At 46.3% G+C, this 21244-nt stretch overlaps 1 protein-coding gene across 3 annotated transcripts in view; it reads left to right on the top strand.

Annotated features, from left to right (window-relative positions):
- The window catches only part of rin (ras GTPase-activating protein-binding protein 2), a 64141-nt gene that overhangs the window by 3405 nt on the left and 39492 nt on the right, over positions 1-21244 (top strand). For all 3 annotated transcript variants that reach the window (XM_077649128.1, XM_077649129.1, XM_077649130.1), the window contains exons 3-5: positions 13666-13837; positions 14494-14874; positions 16156-16339. In XM_077649128.1, the coding sequence (XP_077505254.1) occupies positions 13666-13837; positions 14494-14874; positions 16156-16339 (737 nt within the window). The remainder of the gene's footprint in view (positions 1-13665; positions 13838-14493; positions 14875-16155; positions 16340-21244) is intronic.

Below are 21244 nucleotides of genomic sequence, written 5' to 3'. Positions count from 1 at the left end.
CTTTTTTGTTAAGTTTCATATTACTGGCTGGGAGATGATTGCAGCTTCTTTTTGTGCCCAAGGAACTTAATTGTGGTTAACGAAATGTGATAAGGCAGTGCTAGCCTGATGTGTGCTTGAAGTAGAGCATTTTGTTGTACGAGATCTTCACTTAATTTGATCTACATTAATTTCAGCATGACTTAAAGTGTGTGTGCAAATCTTTGATTAAAGTTCGAGAAGTCTTCAGCCGCTTTTTGGTGGAGGCCAAATGCAAAAACGTTCTGCCTCTGAGATACTGGTGCGTGAGCACTTGGTAACAGCCCAAGTGGCAGAAATTAATCAGCGCTCTACGCTGCCACATTTGTAGCTTTGGTGTAGCTTGATGTAGCTTAGTGCAGATACAGTTTTGTTTTTTGTGTTGTGAAGGTGGAGTTGAATTTCATGGCTTATGCTTGTTTTCGATTTTTCTGAATCCTTAATGGGACCCTGAAATAATTTTGATGGTCATATTCTAGTTTAGCAGATCTGTAGAGGTGATATCTGTGAATATTTAGAGTAAAATTTGAAAGCTCTGCTTGAACTCTATAATTTACTAATACCTGTGTTACACGGGCATTTTCACCGCCAGTTGAAGATTTCAACTGCCGTTGAACTCAACTGGAATCGTCGGCTGTTACACGAGCACTTTGCGTTCAGTTCAGTTAGCACTCTGACCACATGACCTCGCGTCTATAGCGGACTGAAAATAAGAAAAAAGCAGTGTATGCATTTTTTTTCTTGTAAATGATCATAGTGTATATATTCTTTCCTATAATGGCAATTCTTTTTGTGTATTTTTTGCTTTGGGGTAGAAGTTTGCGCATGCCAAAGCATACTGAGCCAAGACAATCCAGTAAGGGGACAAGTTTTTCGGTCCGTAGGTCGCTATCTTGTCAGTTGGCCGGTCAGCTAGGATCCCCGATCTCAGTCAAACTCAACTGCCGTTGAGATTTTAATGGCAGTTAGCATTGCCGTGTAACACCGCTAACTGCGGTTCAGCTCAACTGGGAGTCAACTGAACTGCCGTTGAAAACACCCGTCTAACTCGGGTATAATAATGTTAAAAAAATTGCAGCTTGGAGTTGCTTGTAACTGATTAGTGCGGCACCTCACTGCACATTCTAAACCATTCCTACCTCGATTATGTCAGTGGGCAGTCTGGGCGAGCCTTCTCATTGGCATGCCCAGGTGTTGTGCCATGCTGGGTTGGGTGCAGAGGGGTGCAGCTCCAGCCTGTTTTCTTTTTTTTTTTTCGTGTTGGTATGAGTTGGGGGTGCTGAAGAGCATCATATTTAATCGCCAATATCTTTGGTGTGTATGAAGCTAACTTATAAATGTTTGCGATGCGGTGATGAGTGATGGAATACCAATCACTTGTGTGCTTTTCCTAACCTTAGTAAATATTTCACTGTCCCTTTAAGGAAACCTGAAATGATTTTTATCAATAAATTAATAGGGGAGGTTGTGAAAGTTCAAGTTTTGGAGCTGTGCCTGAGCCCTACGATTTACCATTCTGGGAATTGCTTTGTCACATGGTTTGCAATATGTAGTAGTCCATCCTCGTCCATTTCACTCTTAACAGAAATTACTTCAGGGGCTCTTCAGGGAAGTAACTTGGTATGTTGTATGGATCCTGCTTACCTTTCCAGTCTTCAAAAAATTAGGAGTGGAGCAGTAGCCGAGTGAAGTTGGCATTTTTCATTATTTCATTATTTACCTCTTAAGACCCTTTTTTTTTTTGTGGCTCAAATTGATTTTCGCTTATTTTTTAGTCCTGGGGAGGTTATTAAAGTTGGGCCAGCAATTCCTCCCCAAAAGAACGGGACCCCTGAAAATGTAAGGAAGCAGAGTTTGGAAATTTTCAATGGCTGAAAATAGCAAAAATTGGCAAAAAAAAAAAATGAAAGCTGGAAAAAGTGTCGGTGCAAGCTGGTTTTTTTACTCTGTTAGTCGAAAATGTCTGTCTCACTTGTAGTGAATGCCTTTTGAGGTCTTTTTTTCTTTTAGAAGTGAAAGTATAGCAAAAAGCCTAAGTTTAAAGTTTCTAGAAAAATTCCATTTTTCCTTGATGATCAGGTCGGAAAGTAATAAAGAATGCCAGGTCTCCACCTGTGGGATTTTGAAAACTGTATATAACCCAAAAATGAAAGGCTGTAGGCATATGACATACCCCTTGACAGTGGTAAAAGTTATTTACAGCTCATAAAAAGCTTCAGCTGGTGCGTGTGGCAGCTGCATGCTCAGATGGTACATTTGAACTAGTAACAATATGAAGTCTACTTGTGGCTTCAAGGTGACACTTTTCAAAGAACAACAAACCTTACATTATGCAGTAAAGAATGGTGCCTTGGGTGAGATTTTGGGTATGTGGTATTGGATTGTGTGGTCCTGTCATGTTACTGTTTTATTTTTTAAAAAGTACAAGTGTGTGTGTGTTTGTGCATACGTGCGCTGTCCCGAGGTTGAATACCATCACATGTGATACCGTTAGCGCAGAGCCAGTGGTGATAGTGGTTGTTAGCTGGGTTAAAAGTAATTGTTAACAAGCTACTTTGAATTGGGACATTTGAGTATCCCCCATTTGTGAGCTAATTCTCTCGGCTTATATGATCAAGGATGTCTTTGAAAATTTGCATACGTGATAAATGTTGTGGTCTTTTCTGACCTGCTTTTTTCACTTGCCAGTGAACCTTTCCTTGTATGAGATATGCTAATATTCATTGCATGTCTGAGTTTATTAGTGTGAATTTGCTGTAAAAGACACATGGTATGAGTGATTGTGTTTTGGAGCCATTGACATCACTGTTCTGAACCTTTTTCGTAGGGGTGATGAAAGAGTTCATATTTATTTAGGACATTCAGCTTTTAACCTGAGATAACTAGGTTTAAATATTGGTCTTTTGGCCTTGCTTTGTTTTTATGGTTCACTAAAAATGAAGATTGGAATACTTCTTGAAAAGTCGGAAGTGTAGAGGGACATGGGATACTTGTGCCCCTCTACACTTGGGCTATTTCTGTACATTGTCTATTAACTCATGTGAAGCGTGGACATGCATGCAGGAACAGTTTTTGTAGTTTTTAGGATCAAAACTTGTTTCAGTACTGAGACTGGTGTTTTTGTAATAGCTATTTTGAGAGATGAAAAAAAAAAATACTGCCTGCACACTCTTTAGCTGATCAGTTGGCTCTGTGGAGTGAGCTGGCCTAGAGTTCTTTCCCCGCCAAAAAGTCGGGCTTTGGTTTGGAAGCTGTAGTGGGCAGTTTCACCAGTAGTACATATGACTAAGGCCCCTGTTTTCCCATGAAAAATCACAGATTGAACTTTTTTTTTTTTTGCAGAATTGTGTGTTAGCAGCCACATGGTCTTTTTGATGTGATTGTGGACATCCGTAGGAATGACCAAATGATGGGAATGGGATTAGCAAAATCATCTGAACTTTCTTGAAGACTAGTCTTGTATTAACAAAGTTTGCTGATGCTTTGACACGCCTGCTCTCCCATCCGCTCGAGCAAACTAGTATGTGAAGTGTGGTGGCCCTGGCGGCAACATGCTCACATTCTTCGGTGGAGTGAGTCTGTACTGTCATCTTTCAAAAGGAATACAGTAAAACCTCGGGAATTCAGACTTCAACCCGCCTTGGTGGTTAGGTGGCTTTGGCACTCGGCTGCTGATCTCAATGTCACAGTTTCGATCCAGGCTGCTCCAGCTGTATTTTGATTGAGGCGAAATGCAAAAACGCTCGTGTGAGCACTGGCGGCACCTGATGCAGAAACAGTACATGCTATGCTAAAGTTTAAAGGTGTCTATTATGCTTTTGCCAAAGTTAGTGTCCTTGTTTCTTTCACTGCCTACTTTATTCCTTGCCTCGCTGCACCGTTTCACGGCAAGTGCCCCACCTCATTTGTCCGCATTCAGTGACACTCCTTCGGGTAGTGCTCTACACCTGTTCAGCAGGCTGTCCGCACAGGATATGCTCTTTCCAAACGTGCTCATTGCCTACGCTCCCGCTGATTGCAGATGCACCATATTTCATCTGGCGCTTGCTTTTTGTGCTTACCGTAAAAACCGGACTATAGGTCGGACCGGAATATAGGTCGACCCCCTAACTAACCAATTCTAAAAATGAAAAAGATCTTTTTCAATGGGAAAAGTACCGAAAGACATAATTACTTTGAAACAAATGCGACTCAAGAGGTTGCACAATGGTGACAGTATTTAATTTCATTTAAATGCTGCTTGTATGTACACCCGGCAAATTTTTTAACAATATCGCGCACCAATCGGCCCGCGTGTTTGTTTCTGGCACAAGCAAGTACGGCGCCGTAGAGCAAAGCCCTCCTCTTCATGAATCGCCGCAACCAGGATGGCGAGCCTTTGAATTGCGCCCTCGTGAGTCTAGAGGCACACGCGATCTCTGCCGCTTTCACGCGGATTCATTCGGCAGTCACAGGCAGCGATCTTGCTCGCAGCGCAACGTTTCCTTCCTATTCTCGATACACTACGGTCTGCCCACGAAATGATGTTTTCTTCTGTTTGCCTCAAGTTGTAATACGCAGCTTCTGCCTCCGCCAGTACTGAATGCTCTTTTCGGATACTCCAAATTCGCGCTGTGCCGCCAGGTTCCCATGAGCTTCCTCGTACTCAATCATGTTTTTCTTGAAGGCGACGGTAAATTGCCGTTAGCTTCCGCTTTGCATCTACTGAAACGCAAAATGGCGGCACTGCTGCTGATGGCGATGGTGATGGAGGCTGCTGACTTCAGCCACCCATTGTTGCAATATTTCCGTATTTTTTCCGCCAATGACCTGTATATAAGACGGGGGTCGACTTTTCACCATGGTTTTTTGAAAAAAAGTTAGACCTATATTCCGGTTTTTACGGTATTATGCCTTGGCTCAACCTTCTGACGCAGAACCTAAATTAACAAGGGTTCGGCGCCATAGACTTACATAGGTGTTTGCCAGGACTTCACCGGCGGTCCTAATTGTCTGGATTTCTAAATTAATAGGGCTTTATTGTGTTTAATAGTCAGCACCTATTCTGGAGGCTTCCTTTTGTGGTACCAAGCCATCTAGGAACGAAAGTGAGTGGCAGGCGGGTGCTAAACTTTTGCGGGGTTGTATCCTACTTGTGTCGCCACAGCAGGCGCGGCATTGTGCACCAGGGCATCATCGGAGGTATAATTCAGTTTCTATAGGACCATTGTGTTAAGTAACAGTCTTCAAGTAAAGAGAATTTCAAGCACTACCGATGCAGGTTTGGTATGTTTCTATGAAGTTCCCGTTGCCGCTTTGTTTGATTGCGCCAGTTCGACGGCGTAACTTCCGTGTGTCGCTTCCAGTTTGGTAACGCCACTTCTGCCTTGGTGACATCACTTGTATTTGGTATCTCTTGCTTAGTCATGAATCATGACATCACCTGCTTGTCATGGCCACACGTCATGCTTAGCACACCCTATCATGCACCAGCATGTTTACTCGGCGCAGTACCCGACACAACATCCACCAATCGAATCACTAGCTGTTAGGCATGATGACTCATGTCGTGACAATTTTCAGTGACCATATTTTATGTGGCATATGTATGGGACCACACATGCCTTGATTCCTACACAAACATGCAACACACCAAATACCGACTGAGCGTGACAGTGACACAATGCACAAAGCCGGGAAAACGCCTTGACAGGCTTCTTATGCGCGTTGCATAATAATTGCCCCACTGGAACAATATGAGGTTGTTATCATAGGTTTAGAGCAGAAAGTGGACAAGAACTAGAGGAGATCTGTCCTGCACCACTTTTCTGTCATGGAAAATTGCTTCAGAAGAATGGAAAATTAGATGCATATATCGCAGAAATACTCCTTTGTTATGTAGATGCGAGGAAAGTGCTTTTTATTTTTAGCACAGCCTTCACATTCCAGATTTCTACCTCTGCAAGGCCAGGAGAGCGCCGTAGCATGGCGCAAGGTTGACTCCACCTAATGCACTCCCTGCACATGCGCCTGGTGTCGACTGTTATTGAAGGGGGCACTTCACGGAGCACGGTGGCTATGCTGCGTGAGGTTCCCTTTACCAATGGACTGTACTGCGCGTCGATTCTCCGAGCCGCGTGGCCATCTTCGATTCCTGTTCATTTTGAAACTGTTGAAATGCGTGGTTCTGTCGCAGAAGTTTGAATGCGGAGTGAGGATGATGGTGCTCACGGGTGGCCTGCATTGTTGCATGCACCGTCTGTAATGATGCCGAAGAACACTCAGAAACAGTCAGTCTTGCAGAAATGGTTCGCTGTGAGTTGTCGCTGTGGTAGTCAAAATGACAGCTCTGCAGAATGTCCGGCCATTGGATGTAAACAAACTGATGCTGTTCTCTTGCAACATCATGGCGTTCCAGTTCGTTTTTTTTTTTTTTCGCCTTTTAGCGCACTTTGTGACGACAGAGACCAAAAATTGCCCCGCAAATGCTGCAACAATAATAGCTACAAACGCGACAAAGATGGTCACTGATCTGTGGCTGCTTCGCTGGCGTAAAGTGAATGCTTTTGAAATGAAGCGCACATCGCTGCCCATCGTCACCCCGCTGTCGCTGTCTCTGGATTGTGCTGAACTGTGAACTATTTGAATAGCTTTTTCGAAAAAAGTTTCAATTGAGTACCTACTCCAACTTCTGGCCTGTTTTACTCAGCTTCAGTTCTTTTTTTTTTTTTTTTCCAGTTTGCTATGCCTAGTGCCATCTGTCGGATTGCATGCTCACTACTCACTCTCATTGAAATTTGCTGTGTGGTAGCGGTGTGTCTGGATGGCCCTAGAAAATTTTGATGGCCATCTACCTACACAGCAGGCATTGAAATTGCCCCTTTGACGGGGTATGTGTCCGCCTTCGCAACTCCACAGGCACCATTACACTATGTGCACATCAGTCACCACTACACTGCACGTGCATCCGTATCGGAGCCTCTTCATTTTTACACAAATGAACTTTTTTCGTACTCCAAGACCGATGGAAACTTTCCACTCACTCTGGCTACTGTGCAGCTGGCACTGCACCATCACCTCGTCTGTCATCTGCCTTGACATCTGAGAAGCGGCGTCTCGCTCTAATTTTTTTTATTGTGGTGTGATGTCACGACCTCTGCCTACCAATCCTGAATTAGTGTGACAATGCACATGGCTTTTCCTCCGAATGTTTGCTCTAATGCTCGAGCATTCAGAGGGAAAGGAATAGATGTAACAATACTGCCATAAGCAGACAAAATTTATTGTCAAGTTTTTCAGTTTCTGTCCGTTTGTTTACTTTTATGAGCTTCCATTCTACATGTTGTTCGTTGGAAGGCATTTGGGTTTTTACCTTCTTATCATCTCGCTTCTGCTGCTACAAATGTTGCTCTGGAAGGCTCGTGGCCATTCCCACCAGTGCATGGTTAATTTAACTGGTAGTACAGCTAAATCTGGATGTAACGAGCCTCTCTATGTAATAAATTCCCTGATATTACAAAGTTTCTCAATTCCTTAAGGAGTAAGCACCAAATGTTAGTTTTGTGTTTTGTCTTTGTTTAGTTTATGGGGTTTTTAACGTCACCAAGCGACTCAGGCTATGAGAGACACTGTAGTGGAAGGCTATGGATAATTTCGACCACCTGGGGTTTTTTAACGTGCACTGACATTGTACAGCACACTGGCCTGTAGCATTTCGCCTCCATCGAAATGAGACTTCCGCGGGCGTGATCGAACCCACATCTTTCGTGGCAGTAACCGAGCATTGTGGTCACTGAGTCATCGCAGCACCTGTTCTGTCTTTTGGAATAATGCGCAGCACATAAGGAAACATGGACACCCGCCTGGATTGGGCCAAAAATGTGTAAATAATTTATAGCTGAATTCTTTTTCTCATGCTGTTTCGGATTTGGTTTTAGTGGTTGAATGACGATTGTGACGGAACAGACGATTTGATGTAGTGTGAGGCGTACAAAAAGTGTAGTGTGGTTGCTGCTTTTTTAGTTTAATTCACACCAACTCTTACGCAAGCCTGTCCAGGAGTTGTAATCACAAAAAAATTAACAAGCGTCACGTATATAGCAATTTTTGCACGTTCCTTATGACCTGAAATCGTCTCATAAAGGGGCCATGACATGGTTGTTCTTCATATTGCAGTTTTGTGCTTCAGTAACTAATACAAGACCTTATGATTCAATTTCCGAAATTTGGCTGCCCTGGGCACGCTGTATACTCCAAAAAATGCGATTGAAATTTAGACCGGGAGACTCCTCCCACCGGCAGCAACCGCTATCTTGAATGCTCTCATGACATCAGCGTCGTCGTCTGCTGTCGTTGCTGCAGTATGTGCAGTGAGGTCTCATTCCCTCGTGTACTTTCGCGGGCGATTGAAGTAGCAGTCGTCCCCCATATACGAGTTACTGGTGCTGCAAAAGCGATAATAACAGTAACTCAGTTTTTCTTCGGTATAGGTAGGGTCCGGTCACACTAGGCCGATGCGACGTTAATCGAGGGTCAGTATGCAAATTATGTCGCTGATGCACTGGTCTGCCACACTAGACCGACGACAATGCCAGCACGATCAACGACCACGTATCGTAGTAATGTTAAGAGTCAGCTTAGTGGGAACCAGAAGAGTGTGGTGGGGAACTAGTTAGTATGACATTCTATAAGAATTTTAAAACTTATTGGACCTCATGCTAGCCACGGCGATGTACGCGATGTACGTGCACCAGCAAAGATGTGCTTTCAATCGGTGCCTGCACTTAGAACCGATCGGCGAGGCAAGCAACATGGGCAGAAAACTCTGCACGACGGTGCCGCTCGCCGCCGTTGCCTTGGCTTGGGCGGCCAAGCAAAAGCTTAACTCCCGGTGAGGCGATGGCAGTGCAGGGAAAAACTGCGCTTTGTACCTTATTCGTACGAAAGAAGCGAAACGAGCGGCTACATATCATATCTTCACACTTTCTTACTAATCAGTGATGAACTTTTGCCATTATCTTGAATTTCGGTCAACAGTGGACTGCTGGCCCCTTTCGTGGCGAGGCCTAGTGAGTACACAGGATTCGTGTCTGGGATTTCGGCGATTGTGGAGAGCGAATTCGCAAGTTTTAGCGCCTGCAAATAGCTGTCGAGCGTAGTTTTGGCTACAGTGCCCTCAAAGCGACCACTGCTTACATCGCATGACGCGAGTACAATAAGGGGGAAGTGCCGATATGTGACCCGGTCTGTGTAGCATGCGCAGAAGGCAGCCGGCAGCCGGCAGCAGCTGTCGGCGTTGACTGTGGACAACAAATCTGGCTGTTTTCATTAATTCAAGTGATGTTCGAATGTATTTTAGCTAAAGCGAATTTAAATTTTGGTGACATAAGAGGAAGCAGATACAATTAGCGGGAAGCGCAGGTATCCAACGCGAAGCGTTTCCAAAGCAGGCTATAGCATCATTGGCACTTATTGCAGTGTTATCATAGTGTGTAAATGAGTAAAACTACAGTTTGTAAGCAAGAGTACGTAATATTTAAGATAAGGAGAACCCACTTTGCGTTTTATGCCACTGAAACGAGCAGTACTGTTTGCGCAGAACCATGTAAACAACCTCAGCGCGGGGCTGCAGTTGTCGTAATCGTCGCACTCCTCGGCCACAATGCGCACACACAGCAAAATGCTGAATGGTGTGCTATTATTTTGGAGCATTCATTTAGACGGCGGCGACTATTAATCGGTGCGGGCAGTGAAAGCATTCGAGTCGCGTAGAGTTTTGCAAGCGGCTTGGTTCCTGCAAAAGGGTGCTACGAGTCGGTAATGTACGTTACATTAGACTTACAAACGCACACATGCAGCGGGGAAGTTGTCGCACTCGGCACTTTTCTCTGCTCTTTTCGTGCCTCAAGGTTGCTCTGGTGCCACCTTTTGATAATTTGAGTTTAATTATAGAGCCGATGAATAGCGGACAAGAACTTGGTAGCCAGCTAGAAAGCGCTGCGGCTTTCACGGCGCACATCGGCGAAGGCATGCACGGCACGTGCCGCTTTTCACATGCGGGAGCACTTGACTGCTCAAAAGAGAGCACACTCATAACATACGAACAGCATGCTTAGTGTAAATATAAAAGCAGGGGCCCATCGACTTCTGTTTCCTCAACAATCGAAAAATGGGTGCCGCGAGAAAGTCCGCTTTCCCAAGGATCACCCAGCTCACGTATGACGGCTTCTGAAAAGAAAACTTGGAAAATGCATTTAATTTCGCTAAGCTAAAAGAAAAAACTTTTCGAGTGACCGCCTTCTACGGTGTACATGAAAGCACCTCAACAGCTCGCAGCAGACGACGCGGAGCGGGTATGCCCTTGAGTTGTCTGCAATTAAAGGTTGCCAGACCAGCAAGCAGTTCGCAGAAGAAACGAAAAAAATTCGTTTTAAAATTATTTACCGCACAGAATCAACTGAATATTCGGGGAATTGTAATTTAACATGTTGGGAATTAAAGGCGATAAGCAGGGTATGCGTGAAAATAGGCTGTCATGGCCCCTTTATGTCACAGCTCATGTTGCACTGTTGAAACTGAAACTGCGCGAGAAAAAAAAAAACTCAATTTTAAATTAGTCGGCTGGTGTAGGTGGCATCCACGTTGCGACTCGTGCACTATTGTCTTGCGCACCATTCCAAAGAAAACACTTGATCACATCAAAAAATTTGATGTGTCTTCTCCTTTAATGCCACATTGAAGTGTGTGTATTTGTAAACCTGCTACGCCGACTATCTGCGTTACTTGAAATTTGACTGAACCACACGAAAGTTTTATGACGATAACATACAAACTGACATTAGAAAACAATCAACGATCTCAATGAGCTACCCAGCTGACACAACATGCCGTGCTCCAGCGTCGGCAGTGTTTCTACGGGGAAAATGCAGCAGTAGTCCTCGCAGCCTTCGGCGCACCACGTGACACTACACCAATTAATGCTCATAAGCAATGAAAATGGTCACAGAAAAAAAAGACATGGGACAAGCAGTGCGCGCATCACCAGCACTCAGTTGGCCACATGATACCGGCGCCAATAGCTGTTACGTGTTGGCAGTGCGGACAGCGAAGAGCACAAAGCATTAGTAACACGGGGCAGAGTTCATTTCTTAGGGCTACGATGGCCAGGCAGGTTGAGAGTGGCGACATGAGGGAAGAGGCAGCAGTGGCGCGGCAGTGCGCACTCTGCTCTAGTCTGGCCGTGGTGCCTCTCCGCCGAATAGGCGGAACAGCCACTCCTCCATTTGAGGGATGGCTGTGATTCAAGAACACTACTTGACGTTTTCTCAGACGAGGAGCTCCTCAAGAAACTGACTACCTATGCGCTTCCCTCGAGGAAGCGTGATACGATGATGCGATAAGTGTGGTATGATGAACAGCTACAGTTGAACCTCGCTGACTGGGCGCACGAAAAATTTCGTTGAGGTGAAAATAGCCCAAAAACACTGTCAGGTTGGAGAACATAGTCCCAAAATATCATTTATTTCCAAAGAGGCCCTTCAGCTGCTTCTGCTTCTTTTCTTTTTTGCCACGAGTGCCGTGGCGCGACTTTCGCACTTGGTGAGCAATTGCATCGTGACGGAGGAGCTCGTAGAAAAGTCCTGTTTCATCAGCATTATAGATGTCTGATGTGACATACTTCTCCATTAATTCCGGCACAGTAGTTTACGCCCAAGCAAATGCAGCGTAGGCGTTTGAAGAGGCCGACTCTCCGCACAGCGGTTACGATTTCATGCCTGGCCTTAAAACGGGTCAGTCACCCTCTGCTGCCTTTGAAATCATTGATGCCCAGTATACAGGCATAGCCAAGCGCCTTTTGCTGCAGCATGTTTCCGCTGATCGGCATCTTCTTTGCGCACACGTCCAGGAACCACGTGTAGAGAGCCTTCTCAAGGTCCTCATGAGCCGCTTGCGTCAGCTTTTTCCGCTTCACGGATGTCCCCGAAGGAAGAGCTTGGGCTATCACGTCTTTCGACTTCAGGATCGTTGACAGGGTGCTGTGTGAGATGCCGAAGCCCGCTGCAACATCTTCCTTTTTCCTGACGCTGGATGCCGCGCTGATAATTCGTGCCTTCTCTTCAAGAGACAGGAACTTCCGCTTCCTAGACAAAGTCGCCATGCTCGTGTCGATTGCAGCGCACATGCAGTGATGCTGCGCTGCTGCTGTTGCCAGGCTGCTGCGTCCTTTGGCGACGGATTGGTTGCGGCTCAGGCTTGAAAGAAAACGGGACCTTGCACCCGCACCTTACCGCTAGGCAGCCAGCCCGATTGTCATCACCACCAAGCAATGACGGTCTTCATGTGTGTGTGAATGAGTGGATAAATTGGTTCCAGCAAAAGTTTAATGAAACAAAGCATCCTGGACCTACAGAAGTACACAGGTGGACGGCGATATGCTTGTTTTATTGTGAGATAGATTTTTAGACCCAGCTTCGCATAGCAAAAATTTCATTGAATTGGAAACGCGCCCCAAAAATAGTTCGTTGTGATGAGAAATTTGTTCGGTTACTTTCTGTGGTGAGCTGACGGGGAATTAGAAATATTTCGTTGTAGCGGGGTTCGACTGCACAGCACTGGAGGCAGTGATTTACCACAATTATCTGTGCTCGGCACAGAGGTTAGCCATGATCGTGTTCGCAAAACGATAACTTGCCAGAAATTCCGTGTCGAATGGACAGGCCGTCACCCAGCCAATGCTTCGGCACAGGGTTCCCTGCATCCGCGCTGTATGCATGTTCGTGAAAAGCTTCGTTTATGGATCAGAGGAATTCCATACGGCCAGCAGACGATGAGATGTCCGTCATGTACAAGCAAACTGGCGGTCAAGGTAGCGTCAGTATTACCTTGAGATCTCTGATGAAAACCTCGAGTTTTTCCTCCGACTTGAGCATTTGAGTGGAGGTTGGTTTCCGAAACGCCAAACAGGCTTCGAGGGCCACTTGAAATTTAAGTTCGAGTCGAGGCATATTTGTGAATTCGGTGGTATGACTCCCCCTCCTCCACCAGTCTCCTCACCCCACTCATTGCCAAGTTGTGGCGAGCCACGGCAGCTGCTGCTACATTCATGTTATCAGTGCAATTGCGAAATGTTTCTTCACATTTATGACTTCGTGTAAATGGGGTTTACAGTGAACATTTTTAAGGTAATTTCACCCACACGTTTGGGCAGCGGGGCTCAGTGGTTATGGCGCTCGGCTGCTGACCCAAAAGACGCGGGTGATCCCGGCCGTGGTGGTCACATTTTGACGGAGGCAAAATGCTAGAGACCCGTGTGCTGTGTGATGTCAATGCACATTAAAAAAAACCCAGGTGGTCAAAATTTCTGGAGTCTTTCACTATGGCATCCCTCATAGCCTGAGTCGCTTTGGGACGTTAAACCCCCATGAACCAAACATCACCTACACGTTTTTCTTTAGGGTTCCGTTCTGCATTGTCCTTTTGATAATTCACGCAGAAACTACTTGTAACGAGAAATCACCGACTTTTCTCAAGATTGTTATATCTTAATTTAACTGTATATTGTTAAGTTAAACATTGTGTTGTTTTTGTTGATGCTTAGTGTTTTGTTTATCCGTGCAGTGCTGCATTGGTACCTGCAGTGAGGTTGGCCTTTTTTTTTTGCTTTTGCAGGTTTTACAGTCAGGACTCATCCTTTGTTCATGGGGGCCCTGAAAAGCAGGAGTGTGTCATGGGCCAGCAAGAAATTCACCAACGTATCATGCAACTCAACTTCCGTGACTGTCATGCCAAGATCAAGCAGGTGGACTCGCTCACTACTCTGGGTGAAGGTGTAGTCATTCAGGTATGGTCTCTTATTCATTAGGTAACTACTTTGTACAGCGCTGATTGCTGACATGCTTAGATTGTAGCAGGAATGGCTTTTTATGATGACGTAATTTGCGCCTGAAGTCTTGCAGATGGACTTATGCCTGTTGTCCTTCATGTCTGCTTGACTGTTGTTGACGAATGTGTCCTGAAAAAGCCATTGTCCGCACAGGACAATAATTCAAAGTTTCTAAGAATGCTTGGAACATGTAGATAGAGTTCCCGCGGTAAAAAGGACGAGTTCAGATTCCTCTTTAGTGCACCTTTAACAAAATCAGATTAAAGAACAGTGCACATGAAATATTTTAAAATAAGGTTTATTATTTGTTTCACATTTGATTTTTTACTCCAACCAGCTTTTGCCTTTTAGAGGAAACTTCAAAGAGTGCTCTTGGGAGTAGACAATTTTTTTCAAGAAAAATACTTCATTGAAACTCTGTTCACTTGATTGCCAACTAGCCCCAATTTTTTTCAAAAGAATCGGTGGTGGTTGCTTTTGCGGTCTGGGATGTCTCGTGTGGTCCCATAGCAAATTATAGAAATCGGACATCTTGTACTTGAACCATGTATTAATGCAGATTAAGTGTGTTTTTAACAGTTTTTTTTTTCACTCTGCTCTTTTTGTTTGGGCAGGTGACGGGAGAGCTGTCAAATGCAGGCCAGCCGATGCGACGTTTCATGCAGACATTTGTTTTGGCACCCCAGCAGCCCTTGAAGTACTATGTGCGCAATGACATCTTCCGCTACCAGGATGAAGTGTTCACAGAGGAGGAGGAAGAGGAGGAGGGCGCTCTAGCTGGTCAGCAGGCACAAGAGGAGGCTCCTGAGCAGCTGATGGCTCACCACCAGAGTGCACACACAGATGTGGCCCAGCACCCTGCTGAGCCAACCACCCCTCTGGTGAATGAAACACCCGTGCCTCCTCGGAGCGAACAGCTGGGCAATGGGGGTGCAAGTCCATCTTCAAACAGCGTGACTTCTGGTTCTGGTCGGCCAGCTTACTTTGAGCCGCAGGTGAGGCTGGTTGAAATCTGCTAGCCATGTTGTCCAGCTCCTCACTTAAAGGGGCTGCGAAACACCGCTTGAATGGATGCCGGTTACACTTCAGATGGATTCTTTGTCACACAGATGCTGACTCAAAAAGAATTACGAGAATCGATGCATAGGAACGGGAGTTATACAGTGAAGAAATTTCAAAATGCAAGCAAACAAAATGCTGCCCATAACTCTATTTTCGCGCAGCTTCCCATTCCCATTTCACTCTCCCAATGACGACACTTAGTGCGACCAATCAAAACAGCCTATCTGAGCACGTGGCGGAAGTTTGCACTCCATGGTTGCCTGTTCTCTGTAACTCATTCATGCCAAGGCTGGCAGCGCCGTTTGCATGGTTACAACAACCATGTGAACGCCCAGCTGACCCAGTGATGCTTCATCGTCACATCGACGGTGCAGAAGGGAACACTGAACAGTGACGTTCCCTTATGGATCCGAACTCGAGCGCGAGATACTGCGACGGTGTGACAGCCTGCGCAAGATATCAGACACATTTAGCATAGCGCGTACTGCTACTGCTTACCGCCTACCATCGCCCATCACAAGGAGCGCGCGCTGTTGACTGGAACGGGGCACCATCTGGCGCTGCCGCCCGGTGATCTTCCACAAGTTGACAATGCGCACTGCCTACTAAATGTGAAACGAACGCATCCTTCCTTGGGACAGAAATGAACGCTTATAGAGTGCAATGGCTCAATCGGATCGATTCCGCAAAACCACTCTCAGATACATAGAGAGTATCCATAAGTGTTGACTGCTAGGTCGTAGGATGTTTACAGAGAGGCGCAAAGTCCTTCGATGCAAAAAGTAGCCAGAGCCTCTGGTGGTGTATTTTTGTTTTACTTGCTTTACAGTACTTTTATCTAAGGCAAACAAGTTGGTTTTGTTTATGTAATATAAAACACAAAAACTTGACAAAACGTATCTCTAGTTATTAACACAATTTTCAGTATATTTGCTCTTTGTCCAATCATCAAGCTCCCACTAAGTGACGTCATATCCGCTGTTAAAAACCGCCATTGTATGGTGACACCATCAGGGCCACGAATTTGTTTTTGCGAGCTAATTAAAATATTAAAAAAACGCAGTATACACGGTACGACGGATGCTAATAGCATCACTTTAACTCATTCTATGCAACCAACAGGCAAAACAATGCACTGAAATTGTGTTTCGGGGCCTCTTTAAGGATGCTGTGATGGGCATGCTGTTATAGCCGAACTGCCTGCCGGCCTGCAGGTGATGCGCAATGGGACAGCACACCTAGCCTCGGAAGGTGAGGTCTCCTCTCAAGCCTCCCTGGCCAGCAGCAGTCCTCCAGACGGACCTTCATCAGCGCCCACAGCTCCTGCTGGCAACACAATGAACTGGAAAGATGACGAAGCTCCTGCGCCACCTGCTGCACCTCAGGTCAACCACCAAGGTAGGCTGCTATACGGCCCATTTTGCTGGCTCAAGGTAGAACCTTGTTTGTACATTCCTGGTTCGTATGGTGTCCCAGTGCATATGCTTAAAGCTATGAACTGTATGAATGTCAATGTTCTGGCTTATGTGTTCCCAGGTGATACAATACCCTGGATAGAATGTTAATAAATTCGTGGAATTTTGACCGTGTTTAATGTTCACTCACTGATCAATGGCGTGCTAACATAAAAATGGGCTGAGCCAGGGGCACGTGACATGAGAAATGTGGCTGCATCACACTCTTCTCTGTAGTGCATAAGTGTAGTGGGGCGAAGGATTTGAAAAGAGCTATGGCTATGAAGAGGTCTTTGCTGATTTCATCCTCACCATTGCCGGGCTTTATACGCTGCAGTTTCTTTTGCAAGTACACATACTAAGTCTACAGGGATTAAAAAACTTGGTCAGACTTTGCACTGGCAAATGCTGACCAGCCTTTTTTAAAATTAAGTGTAAGTGTCAATACAGTAAAATCCTTCTAATACAAACCTCATGGAATCACAAAATATATTCATATTACAGTGAAATTCACCTATAACGGTATTGAGAAAATCTGAAAATCTGATCGCTTTGACAGATTATAGTTATATCGGGACAGCCAGAAAAAAATGCTAGCATGCCCATGTTACCCACGTATTCCCCCCATGCATGTAGCCACTGCTACCAAGGCTGCTGTCAAAGTGCACATAGCATCTTGGCGCTCTGCCAAGTTCACTGAGCGCGCCACCCCACTGGAGATCCCAAGAGCCCAGCAGAAGATGAACTCCACAGGGTGTTATGGGCGCACAGCACCTTGGCACACTGCCAAGGTCTGCGCTGCGCCACCAGTTCACGAACACACAAACGGGCAGAAACGGTGGAAACTACTACCTTTGCGCGAGGAAGCATTGCGCGGCGGCGGCCAAGCAGGCTCTTCCCTCTCCCTTCTGCGATTGCCATGATGGTACAGTTCAATTCATTAATACTGATACTAAGAAAACCGGAAACTCTGGTCGTTATAGCCGATTATTGTTATATCTGGACCAGCAAAAAAAAAGATGGTGCTTGGCTGCTGACCTGAAATACACGGTTTCGATCCCGGCCGCGGTGGTCAAATTTCCATGGAAGCGAAATTCTAGAGGCCCATGTACTGTGCGATGTCTGTGCATTTGTCGGAGCGAAGGCGAAGAAGAACCAGATCCGACAGCGTTGAGGTTCGAACTGTTTATTTGCGCTGCTCGCTCTCCGGTGGCCTAGCCCAATTTCCTTTTTCTTGTCTGGTGCCGCGTGCTATGGCCTGCGAGCCGAGCGCGCCGCGAGGGGCGCTACAGGGCTCCCCTCTGTAGATCGAAGCCACAGGATTCGCCCAGCGGATGTGCTTGGAGGAAGCTGGGCACAATGGTGGCCAGTCGAAGCGAGAGCGAGTGTAGGGTTGACAGGTATAGGAGTGGCAATGTAGGCTGGTTTGAGGCAGTCAGCAGCCACGTCGTCTTCGCGGCCGTTGACATCTAACTTGAAGGTCTTCTGCGCACGATGGAGGATGCGGAACGTTCCATCGTAAGCCAGCGTGAGGGGTGGACGGACGTGTGGCCACGGCGGATGGAGACATGGGTGCAGGAGGCCAGGTCCTGGCTGATGAACATGGACTGAGGGTGACGGGCTGCAGAGGTGACAGGAGTAATGTGGCGAAATGTGTTGCGTAGGTCTCGGATGTAGGTGGAAGCGTCATGGATTAACGGAGGGGAGGAAGGAGAGACGAATTCCCCAGTGAGACGCAGGGGAACTCCGTAGACTAGCTCAGCAGAAGAGCTGCCAAGGTCGGCCTTCAGTGCCGAACGAATGCTCAACTGGACGAGGGGAAGGTGGTCGGACCGGCGTTCCCTTGGCTGATAAGTGGTAAGGGTAGCCTTCAGTTGTCGATGCAGACGTTCCACCATGCCATTGGCTGAAGGATGGTAGGCGGTCATATGGATGTGGCGAACGCCCAGAATATTGGAAAGAGCAGGAAACAGGGCCGATTGAAACTGGCGGCCGCCAGTTTCAATGACAGTGGGGTCCGTGTTCGCTTGGAGGAGCGCAGCCTTCACGTTGTCGGTCAAGTGCCCACGGTAAGAGTCGATGACAAGGAGCGAGTTCTTAGTCAAAAGGGCTCCTGGACGCCGTCGCCACACAATCTTAACCCACTCTTCCACCATCGCACCCGTCATCCACCCGTTCTCATTTGCCCGTACAGTGACATTTCTTGGGAAAGTTTCTCGAGCAGGTAGTGTCTTCCTTTTAGATATCATATAAGGAGGGAGTTTATGTCCATCAGCTGTGCAGCACAGCATCAGAGTTGCGCGCTGCTTCTTGTAGCCCGCAGAACTCACCTTCACCTCCTTGGCACCCTTTTCATTCACTGTGTACGCCACTGGCATATCAAAATACACAGCCGTCATGTCAGGATTGCCGATTTGCTCTAGGTTGTTGCCTGCCGTTTCTCTGTTTCGCAGCACGTAGCGCTGAAAAGCTATCGGCTTTTCTTAGAAATCGCTTGGCAGCTTCTGGGTGATTGAAGTGTGGCGTCGGAGGCTGAAGCCAAAGCCCTTCATGAATTTCTGAATCCAGCCCCGGCTGGCTTTGAAATCCTTTGGCGTTACACCTTGCTCCCTTGAAAGTTCTCTTGCTTTCGTTTGGAGCACTTCTGTTGTCACTGGAAGGGCAGCTGCTCTCTGCATCCGAACAAAGTTGGCCAAAACTGTCTCCACTTCGTGGTGACAGCCGTTATTTGGTCCACTAAATGCCATTTTCGTTGCGGCGCACGCAAAAAGCTGCTGTCGTCATCTCCAGTGATGGACGTTTTTCTCGTCGACACCGAAGTCCCGCCTGGCTTGAAGGTTCAACGATGCGTCTGCGGCTATTGCAACTTTTCGCTTGAAAGCGGCACTGTAGTGCCATCGCGATAACACCACGCCGCACACCGATACTGCCGACACAACACAGGTCAAAATGGTGACCTCGCTTGTGTACGGTTGGCTACTGGCATGGTTAGTAGCGGCTGCGATACTGACTTTTCTAGATGGCGCTAGCTATGCACCACATTTAACAGTTTCAATGAAAAACTGGCGCGTTTTTTAAAATCCTCGAATCTAAGCCGGCCCTAGAGTTTGGAATATGATTATTTGAAAAAAGAAAGAAAAAAAAACTATCGGCCTAGATTCGAATAAATACTGCATATGCTTCGCAGACAACATACTGTGAGCAGGTGTGTCCATACATAGGTCATGAATACCTGCTCTGACTAGACGAAGCCAGCCCTGCTCTTAACTATGCAGCAAAGTAAGCCCAAGAGACAGTTGTAAAGGGATTGATAACGGCCACTCCTCTTTGGATCCTCTTTCCACAGGGCAAATCAGTATTTGGTGCCCATTCCAGCCAATTGCCTTTGCGTGAAGAACTCGCTTCAGCTTTCCAAAAACGCTCAATTTCCCATGCCACAAAAAGTATTGATAGTCTCCACTTGCCTCCAATGTGTTCATGCATACTCTCGGACGCATCATTGTCAAGGCAAACTTATTATTGTTATTTAGGCACCATTCAAAAACATGTCCAAGCATCTTAGTTGACTCTAAACAGGCGCTCATTGTCTCAGCAGCAAGCGCGGGAGCACGCGTGCGTAACATTATTTCGGGATATGGAAGATGCGTGATAAGTGACCACTTCCTTTGAGCATCGAAACTGCGAAAATTGGCCAAAGAGCTCGATAGAGCACTGGGCGGCTCACCATCACATCTTTGTGACATAGGCTATGCTAAGGGTGAGTGAACGTTAATGTAGTGAGTGGGCATAAGCGTAAGTGAATAGTTGTGGATGTGAGTGAGTGGCTGTGAGCAAAAGTGAGTGGTCATGTGTGAGTGAGTGGTTGTAAGTGTGAATGGACATGAGTGCGAATGCTAGTGGGTGAGTGTGAGTGGACATGAGTGGGTGTGAGTGTGAGTGGACATAAGTGGGTGCGAGTGGCTGTGAGAGTGATTAAGCCGCCACTCATGACGCTGAGTTACGGTGTCTTGGCACTCTGCCATGTTCGCTGAGTGAGCCACCTCGGCTGGAGCTCCCATCAAAAGATAAACACGCCGTGATATTATTCGCGCATGGTATCTTGGCATGCTGCCAAGGTCTGCGCTGTGGACAGCATGAAACTGAGGAACGTGCTAAGAAAAGCTAACTCTTTTAGAAAAAAAAAATAATTCTCAATGAAAAAAAGAGAGGGGGGGGTTCAGAGATATTGCCTTGCGCTTAGTCCTCCATTTTTACCCAGTTCACGAACGCAAAAACAAGCCAAAACTAAGTTTTCGTGTGAAAGCTTTGCAACAGTGATAGGGCTTGGTTCCCCAGGCCGTACGCAACAGTCTCACGGATTTCACCATGCTGGTCCGTTTTTATATAGTTCGCTTCGAACATTTAATTTTTTATCAAACTTTCAGAGAAATTTTGGTGGAAAGCACGTTCCGGGCGGCTAGAATCCCATCGTTATATCCATTATTTTGCCGATAATTTTATCGTTATATATGGTTTCTTTTTACAGAGGCAGTGTGGGAATTGATGAATCTAAAGGATTATTGTTATAAGCCATATATCGTTATAAGTGGATTACATTGTATCTGAAAGTTTGTAATGGCAAAAACCAGCAAGATCTGTATGTTGACGCATGGTAAATGCATTCATGAACATCTTTTTACAGCTGGTGGGATTTGTTTATGGCCATGCGCCGCTGCGCGCCATGACTTGGCAGTTGCGTCGCCAGCGATGTGCTGGCCGTGTGAGTCTGCTCAGTTCTTGTTATGAGTACTGTGCAGCTTTCGATTGTAGTGTCTGTGATGTGCGGGCGCTGCGAGGTACTGCTGAGTGC

This window comes from Amblyomma americanum, chromosome 1 (assembly GCF_052857255.1).
Source record: "Amblyomma americanum isolate KBUSLIRL-KWMA chromosome 1, ASM5285725v1, whole genome shotgun sequence".
In the NCBI taxonomy this organism is placed as follows: Eukaryota; Metazoa; Arthropoda; class Arachnida; order Ixodida; family Ixodidae; genus Amblyomma; species Amblyomma americanum.
Note: the sequence above shows the minus strand (reverse complement) of the source record. Positions and strands in the feature narration are given on the sequence as shown.